This window comes from Mixophyes fleayi, chromosome 4, assembly GCF_038048845.1.
Source record: "Mixophyes fleayi isolate aMixFle1 chromosome 4, aMixFle1.hap1, whole genome shotgun sequence".
Lineage (NCBI taxonomy): Eukaryota > Metazoa > Chordata > Amphibia > Anura > Limnodynastidae > Mixophyes > Mixophyes fleayi.
In genome coordinates, this window is record NC_134405.1 from 138,725,568 (window position 1) to 138,734,461 (window position 8,894).

Consider the following 8,894-nt stretch of genomic DNA (forward strand, 5'->3'; position numbering starts at 1 on the left):
AGTGTTTTAGGCTCCTCCAACCATTGGAACCCAGGGCAACTGCCCAGGTTCACCTAATGGTAGAGCCAGTCCTGGCACTAATATAAGTAAAATGCTCTTTAAGGGATATACTTTAAAGTTACAGGATAACCCACAATTAAATAATTATTTCTCCTGTTTTAAATTTGTGATGGATGTTTGTATTTTGTCCTCACTAGTTTAAAATTATATTCACTTTAAAAAAAAAAGAGAGATATTCAGTGAAATACAACAATAATTTAATAAGATGTAAAGGGTCTAACAAAATGAGTAGGACAAAGGAACAGGTATAGAAATCTGTAACCAACGTCACTTGTATTGGATTGAAATGTTAAATTCAGTTTTGTGCCCATTATGGATGAATTCCCACTACACCAATCATATGAACACAGTTAGGAACTGATGTCACCAATGGCTAACAGTACACACAGGCGTAAAGTGAAGGCTGCTCAGCTGATCTTGGTTCAGTTGTACAGTATGTTCGCTCTGCTATTATTAATCCCAATAGTGTGGTAATAGTAATGTTCTGGAGTGTTCAGTCTTTGGGATTCCATTAAGTTTTATAACAAATTCAGGAGTCGGATCTCTTGAAGACTATATTTCTAGAATGGACTGCTTCCAAAGTTGTGGCCATGATTAATGGTACAGCAGGAACACTATGCCTGGCATGGTCATCTCAAATCCTCAGTGAATGCCGTCTCACACAGCCGTTGGTGACTCTCCATCTTCAGATATCTCGTCTTTATCAGATGTGTTATCCGGCTTCTCCAGCTCAAAGTTCTGTACAGACATTAGGGGAAATTAATATCCAGCCAAGGATTAAACTAAAGATTAAGAAAAAATTGTAATCTATAAACATTTGGGACAATCATTAGGTGGAAGTGAGATGGTATATGGTGGTATGCCACTTCTCCTACAGCTTTTATTATACTACCATCAAATTAAATTCACTTACATTTTCCATACCACCTCTTCTAAATTTCCACTTCGACAACAGATACAGACAGTATGTAAGAGTTTATTGGTAGGCCCATTAGTGACTTTAACAGACTGGAACAACTCGATCTATTATACAGAACCTGGTGTCTTTACAGCATATTATTGTGTAAGAACTAGTGGCTTTGGTGCTGAAGAAGTTTACCATGTATTTCATGTAGGGTTTAGATACATGCTTCATTTCCTGGTGTGCACACACACACAAAAAAGAAGTTTAATAGCTGCCAGCACAAGGCACAGCTTCATTTTTAGTATTCTTAATTAACATTAGTTTTTCTACTGCTACAGGTAATAAGTCACCAGTTCAGGTGTTAGGTATGTACATTTCTTGTTGCTGGTTCGGTATACTGCTGCTTTACTGAGTTTAAGGGCATTATTGCCCCAGAGAAAAATAGTTTCCATGATCCATTCTGTACATTTCCTATGTACAGAATGGATGGGATCTATGTGCATCTGTAAGCTCTCATGAATAGAACCCTCCCTCCCTACCTTATGTCTCACATCTGCAGCTTTTTTTATCAACCTCGTATGTACCTGTTCTGTAGTTTTGTATGACATGTTATACCGACTGTCCGTCACCGCTTAGTTGTGGCACCTTACAAATAAACAATGTGATGATCGCCATGCAGACGCTGGATAGGAACAACTATCCATTTTTTAAGGTTTGTCTGTGATGTATTAACCTTGGAAGTAGAATAATGGGCACATAGACACACACCCTTGTCCCAAGCAAATATGAAGTCACATAATATATTATTACAAGGGCAACTCTTGTACCTCCAGCTCCTGCATCACTTCATCCAAAAAATCCCTTGAGTTCTGCTTGTAAGATACAGCTAGCTTAATGGCATCTGTAAATAACTAAAAGAGAGTATTTTTCATAAACATATTACATTAACAAGTCTGTTGTAGACATATATTTTTAATGTAGAAAAAGGTGAAAATAATTCTCTAGATCAATGTTTTTCCCATTCCGTTCCCCAAGAACAACAACAGGTCATGTCTGGAGGTTTCTTCATAATACACAAGGAAGTGAATCTGACCAATCCAGAAGTTGTCCCCTCAAGATCACACGTACATCTTCAACACATGACCTGTTTGGTGTAACTAAGGAGAGGGCTGAAAATATAGACTGCACTATGGATCATTCAAAAAGAACATTGGTAGACACAATTAGGCCATTGGATTGTAATTAGGACTTTAGTAAATATCAACTAATGAGAAAAACATTTTAAACAATCCAAGAACTAGGCAATATCTCATTAGATCCACTAAAGATTAATATTAAGAATATGTACGCCTTTAATTGGGTACAGAAAGGAACTAGTAAGAATAAAAAACACACAAAACTTGGACCCACAAAGTTTGTAGTCCACAAAAGTCAATAAACAAAGACAGCAACCAGCATTCATAACAAATTACTTGATTATGTGAGAGCATTGGGCATATACAAAATAAGAACAGATATGATAATTTTGTCCTGAACAAATGATATTGTGCAGCTGTCATACATTACATTCAGAATAAGGACAGATACTGAGAGTAACACCCAACATAAAAAGTGGTGCAGTGCAGTTGAACAGAGAATATAAAACCTGTAATACAAATGGCCCATTTAGTGCATATACAGGATTTGAAAAATAAGTTATAGCAATAAAAATATTCTGGTCTATAATTATGCTTTATATACATGTTTCCTAATGCTCACAATGGCTGCTAAGAGTTCAAATACATGACATGAGCACCAATTTAAAAAGATATTTTGCAAACGTCTCCATTGTTATGCAAGCTCTCTTTTCCCTGCTGATGCGGTTACTGTGATGTAAGACATTTCCACACTGTAATACAGAAAATGTGTCTTCTATTAAATTATTTTCTGCATAATTGAGCCCCTCTTTTGGAAAATTTAACAGTGAGACTGGATGTAACATATTCAATAATTATTTAGCAACATAAAACATCATATTAAGGTCGTGTTACCTTTACTACGTTGGTACCGTCAGCAGCTGAAACAAAGTAGAATGGCAGGTTGTGCTTCTTAGAAAAATTAAAACCTTTCTGCGTCACACGGAGGTCAGCTAGAATGTATGGAATAAGTGACAATGTTTATACACAGCCAGTAAGTGTGGGCAATGTGACAACTTAAATGATATGACTGACCCAGATCACGTATAAGAAAAAGCATTCTGCATCGCAGAACATTCTCTCACCATCAATTTTGTTTGCCACAACAATGCAAGGAATTTCTGGCCGATATTGCCTCAGTTCCTGGTACCAATTGGAAAGGTTTTTGTATGTAACCTTGCGCTGCACATCAAATACCTGAAAAAAAAAACAACAATAGGCTTAGCTGACATGAAGTAAAGTGACATTAGTGAGACACAAGCAGAGGGTTCTACCTGGAGTTTGGCCTCAAAGAAAAACTAAGCACAATATCTGATCCACATTAAGAAAGAATCAACAGGACACCACTGAAGTTAGAAGCAAGTACTATCACTTATTTGTCAGGTGATATGTCTTCTAATGCAGGGGTGTCCAACCTTTTAGCTTCCCTGGGCCATATTGGAAGACGACGAGTTGGTTTGGGCCGCACATAAAATATACTAACACTAACGATAGCTGATCATCCAAAAAAACATAGAAAACATAATTAACATATTAAACTTACTTGGAAATGAAGTTAGTAAGAGTTAGGAAACCTGTTGCAGAATCATGATTAAAGCATAGTCCCATTACCAGCTGCAATTTAACTTACCTGCATCTGGGGTTTGGGGAATTAAATGCCAAAAACTTTTTTTTCCTCTCTTTCTGCACCCATGAATCATTTTTTTTATTGACCAGTTTAAAATGGTCACCGATATAGGTAGCATCAGGAGGACTAATAGAAATCTACAGAGATTTAAAGATAGGGTGGTGGGAAAAATGGCTCATGGAGCAGCCTCCGATGAGGGTAACAGTGGGTGATAATTTCACCCTACTCAGCACTGCACATTTAAAATGGTTTAAAATATTAAAAATACAATCATCTCTTAATATTTATATTAGATACATACAGAGAACACAGCTAGTTCATAATTGCATGGTGCAGAAAGTCCAAATTCAGAGTAACAACAATAAGATACTGGATAATCTTTCACTGCTGCTGATAGTTCGCGCGGGTGACTCCTCTGTTCTGTGCTGCGCTATGCAATGGATGTCGGGTGTGATGACGTCACCGCCGACATTAACTGCGAGCACCGCACGGAGGAGGAGACCAGGGAGGGAGCCGGAGCGCCAGCAGACGTGACCGCAAGGTAAGTATTTTCTTTTTTTTTTTTTTTTGCAGGATATTTTTTTTATTAACAGCACTGCCCCCTTGCCACAACCACTGGGCCACATTTACAGGCTGGCTGGGCCGCATGCAGCCCGCGGGTTGGACAACCCTGTTCTAATGCATGGCAGGCCTCTATCCTAAATGGTACAAAAGATGCTAAGTTATCAGCAATATTAAGACTATACACTAGAGGGAGATTAAGCTGCCGAAAAAGTCATCTGCAAATTTCCACAACACTGGTGAAACATACCATGATACAGGCATGGGCTTTGTGATAGTAGGAGGCATGCATGCTTTGGAATCTCTCTTGTCCAGCGGTATCCCAGAAATCTGAAACATACAAAAGCACACATGGAAGATAGACCTGCTTTAAGTGCTACTGATCAGCGATAGATGTTAGCACATGTACTATGTCAGTGATCATTTTGGAGAACAAAGAATGGTCATGTTTCCCCCACATTGGGACAGTCCAGTGTCTATAAAGTTGGAAAGTGTGCAGGGCAGATAGGAGTCTAGTGAGTGGAATAACAAAACTACAGGCATTAGTAGAAATGATGGTTAGATGGTACTTACCAACTAAGATAGTTTTGCCATCCACACTTGTAGTGTATTTATAGAGTGTCAGAGCAAAGGTTGAAAGCTGCTGAGGACGACTGCGAGGAGTTAAGGCTTACAAGACAATAAAGAGTATAAATATGCCTCTATACTTTTGCAACAATACATGTTCTACTAAGCATCATATAAATAATTGAAAAGCCACGTCTTCATCTTGAGTCCATTGTTTACATGCATCTTTGTGATTATCTGTAATATACTGTACTTAGTAAATTTATTGTCATTTTCCTTTTACAACTACTATTTTATTACCCGACTTCATAGGGATGGTTCAATATTGTGGTTGCCAAAAATCAAAATGTCCAGTCCATCTGTGCCTTGCCTTCCTGCTGATAAATCTATTCATTTTGTACGTGTATATAATACATTATATCACCACTTCTATCAAAATTGTCAGATCCATAACCCAGACTAAACTGCAACCCCACAACCTTTTTGTTCTGGTTTAGGCATAACCACTACATGAAAATCCATGTGTACAATACAACTTTTACATGGTATACAAACCTGTGCTAACATTGCCTACATGGCAGCTCATATTAAAACATGTGAAATAAAGAGCAGCGACCATTCATAAAGGATACAACCCATCCATTAGGAAGCGTTCCATCAACCTGCAAACAGAGTGAAAGCAAATCAGAAACGATGATATCACTCACTGAGATTAATAGGTTCATGTTTTATCTTTGAGGGACCACTTTGATTTGCAATTGCTACTTTCAGTTTTTAAAGCTTTAATTTAACAACTCACACAATACAAGACTGTGGTGCTACAAATTAAGTTCAATTAGGGATAAAGCAAATGTTGTTTCCCCCAAACGTATGAATTATTATACTATTAACAGAAATAATCTATACAGTGATCTGCATTATTTAATATAATACTAATATTGATCTATATATCACTCTGTATTAATGCAGGGGAGGGAAATTCCAGAAACGTTGTACTCTGCAACATCCTTTGAAAATTAATGACGTTGTGTATTACATAAAACTTTTCTGTATAAATATGTCAAACTATATTTTGTAAAGGGTACAGCCAGGGCCGGATTAATCCTAGGGCTAACTGGGCTACAGTCCAGGGGCCTTGGGCATCCAGGGGGCCCTTGAAAGTGCTCAGCAGCAGTATTGATCGGTCGAGGGCGCCCCCGTAACGATCAATGCTGCTGAGCACTTTCACTGCGGTCCTTCTCCGGCGCGCTGTAGTCTCCTTACTGAGGAGATCTCGTGAGTCTCACTCTCACGAGATCTACTCAGTAAAGAGCGTACAGCGCGCCGTGGAAGGACTGCATTGCCAGAAGAAGGAGGTAAGTGCCTTGGGGGCGGCTCAGCTCGGCTCACCAGGGGGGGGGGGGGGGGGGGGGGGGGGGGGGGCGGCTCGGATTACTGGAGGGGGGCCCTCACTGGGGAATGAAGGCCCCCTTAGCCCAGGGGCCTCCATTCCCTTAATCCGGCCCTGGGTACAGCCCCGTAAACTGAGATAGGCCAGTTCCCATTCTGCTCACATCATTGGCTAGCCACAGCTCGAGACTAGTGCAGCAGGAATTAGCCAATAACATGCCGCAATCCATGATCCATCCATGATCCATAAAGCATTCCTGCAAGTCCTCTGCCAGAGCTAACTGCTATGTTAATTACAGTTTAGCAAGAAATGCGCTTTAATTCACTACTGTATGCAGCGATATAACCCACTTAGGCTAAAGCAGTGTGTGTTACTGCAATATAGCATACTGATGTGTTGCTACTTACTTTGACTTTCCAACTGCGCTGTCCCCAAGACAGATGATTTTGACATTTTCATCTGCATCATATTTTTCCTGGTCAACCTCAGTGACTACGTGTCCATCTCCAGCCATGCTGATGACACCTCGTCTCCAATTTCCCACACATCAAAAATAAAAGACACAATCACCACTATGAGCAGACAGGGACAATGTTCTGTATGGGCAGTGTGACGGCTTCACTGTTTAATGTATTGTTTTCTTTCTAAAACAAATAACAATAAAAATTACTTTATAACTTATCAAAGACAATATCATAATACTTTCATATATAGTAAACGTTTCACAGTTATAAATGCCAGAAAACTGGTTGAAAGAGAATGGTTGTAAAGTCATGAAAAGACAATAATCACAAGTGACACAATGAGTAAATATAGTAAATTTGCAGAAATGCAATTGATAAGGTGAAGAAGTTTGCAGCAGCAGGATATACTGGATGGGAATTTCAGTTAGTAAGCATATATAAAAAAAAGAACAAGTGGCAATGGATCAATGAAGATGGATGTATTACAATGCTTTGAGCGTTGGAGTTACAGGTAACTTGCATCAGGTTTTATGTTGTTGCACCTAACCTGCATAATTATGTACTGCATACAAAGTGCATCATTGTTAATCTCAGCCATTTAGATGGAATTGTAAGCCCTATTAGATGAAAATGTGTAGTCATATTTAAAAAAAATGCCTACATTTGACCATTAGGCTTTCCATCCTGATTAAAGCATCTAGAATGTACAGTGACCCACTTTATTATTATTAAACAACACCTACAAGTAAGAGTACTTGTATCTCTGTGTTTAGTATTTGTCAAAAATAACCTTTTTTACTTAAAGTTTGAAATGGAGCAAAAATACATGACAATTTCTTTTTTTAAAATGTAGCTGCACCTTGGCATTTGCACAGCTTCTAAAATACAATTTTGACCAGGTGTAAAGATCCATCCAGCTTGCGATTTGCAAAAGCTCCGCTTCCCTGTGCATAATAAAAGAATGTCTCTACATTTTCCCAATCAACTTTCATACTGTTCATTTTAGAGGCTGCAAGCTCAAATATCTGCTATGCTTAATTGATAAATAGGCAGTGGTCGAACTGGAAATATAGAAGTGGCGGCATGTGAAATGTAATGGGAATGCAAGTGGATGGAACTTATATTTACATTTTTCGGGTATGTACCAACTAAAACGGTTGCCTTTGCTATCTCATATTTTCATTCTTCATGCAATGCTGTGCCCACGATTACATAATACTCTGTCCCTAGTGATGTCAAAGCTTTGCTCCCAGGTCACTGTTTTACCTATATTAAAGTATGGTGTGAATCTTATGACTTTAGAAAAGATCAAATCACATGTCTATCCCAATTTTTAACTTCAATTTCCCTGATCTTATGGGAAACTGTCTGGGTTCTATAATGAGAATTTAAAACATAAAAAGGTATCTTTATGTATGAAAAAGGTAAGCAATATCAAAATCACTGCAAAACATTAAACACATTACACTAACAGCAGTAAAGTAATTGAAAAAAGTTGGAGAAATGGGCTGAGCCGAGTAACAGACCCTGACAATTTGAAATAGCCAGATTCTGATTATTCTGAGGAATTATTATAATTGATAATCCCTTGAAAGAATATCATGTGTGCCTAATGCCGCGAAAGAAAGTGTAGTAAAGAATATTGATGTAAGCAATAGAGAGAAAATAGAGACATTACCTCTATTAAACATTGCTGCATGGTAAACATAGAAACAAGGTCGGTAATAGTAAAGGAAGACAGAGCTGACAGATTACAGTGCACATTCACTCACTGATGGAGAACCACGTATACCATATCCATATAAAGCTGTATGTCTACGCAGATACAATGTTGCACACAGCTATATTCATGCCGTTAAATGTCTGGAAAGGTGCACTCACCCGGGTGGTACAACCGTTCTAATCAAGTACTTGATTTTCCGGAAAGATGAATTCACCAAGGTGCCAGGGACATCAACCTAATTCTCTCTGCTTAGCAACGGATGCTCTGCAGGGTACACCTACAGCACTTCGCGCATGCGTTGTAGGGTGAGACACCCAGAAAAGTATTTACAAGAAGTGACAATCATACATGTTGGTCTCCGGTTATATGCGTACAGCATATAGAAGAGGTCTATGTGGGTGACCATTTTTTCGAAGCCTATAA

General features: G+C 38.6%; 1 protein-coding gene across 1 annotated transcript; it reads right to left on the reverse strand.

Moving 5' to 3' along the window:
• Window positions 1-240: 240 nt before the first annotated feature.
• On the reverse strand, window positions 241-8,891 carry RABL2B (RAB, member of RAS oncogene family like 2B). The gene is made up of 9 exons (XM_075208471.1): window positions 8,630-8,891; window positions 6,692-6,928; window positions 5,527-5,556; window positions 4,901-4,980; window positions 4,578-4,657; window positions 3,225-3,336; window positions 2,995-3,092; window positions 1,792-1,875; window positions 241-798 (listed from the first exon to the last, which is right to left on the reverse strand). The coding sequence occupies exons 2-9, from the start codon at window positions 6,796-6,798 to the stop codon at window positions 718-720; spliced, it is 672 nt and encodes a 223-aa protein (XP_075064572.1). The 5' UTR covers window positions 6,799-6,928; window positions 8,630-8,891; the 3' UTR covers window positions 241-717.
• Between the last annotated feature and the right edge of the window lie 3 nt (window positions 8,892-8,894).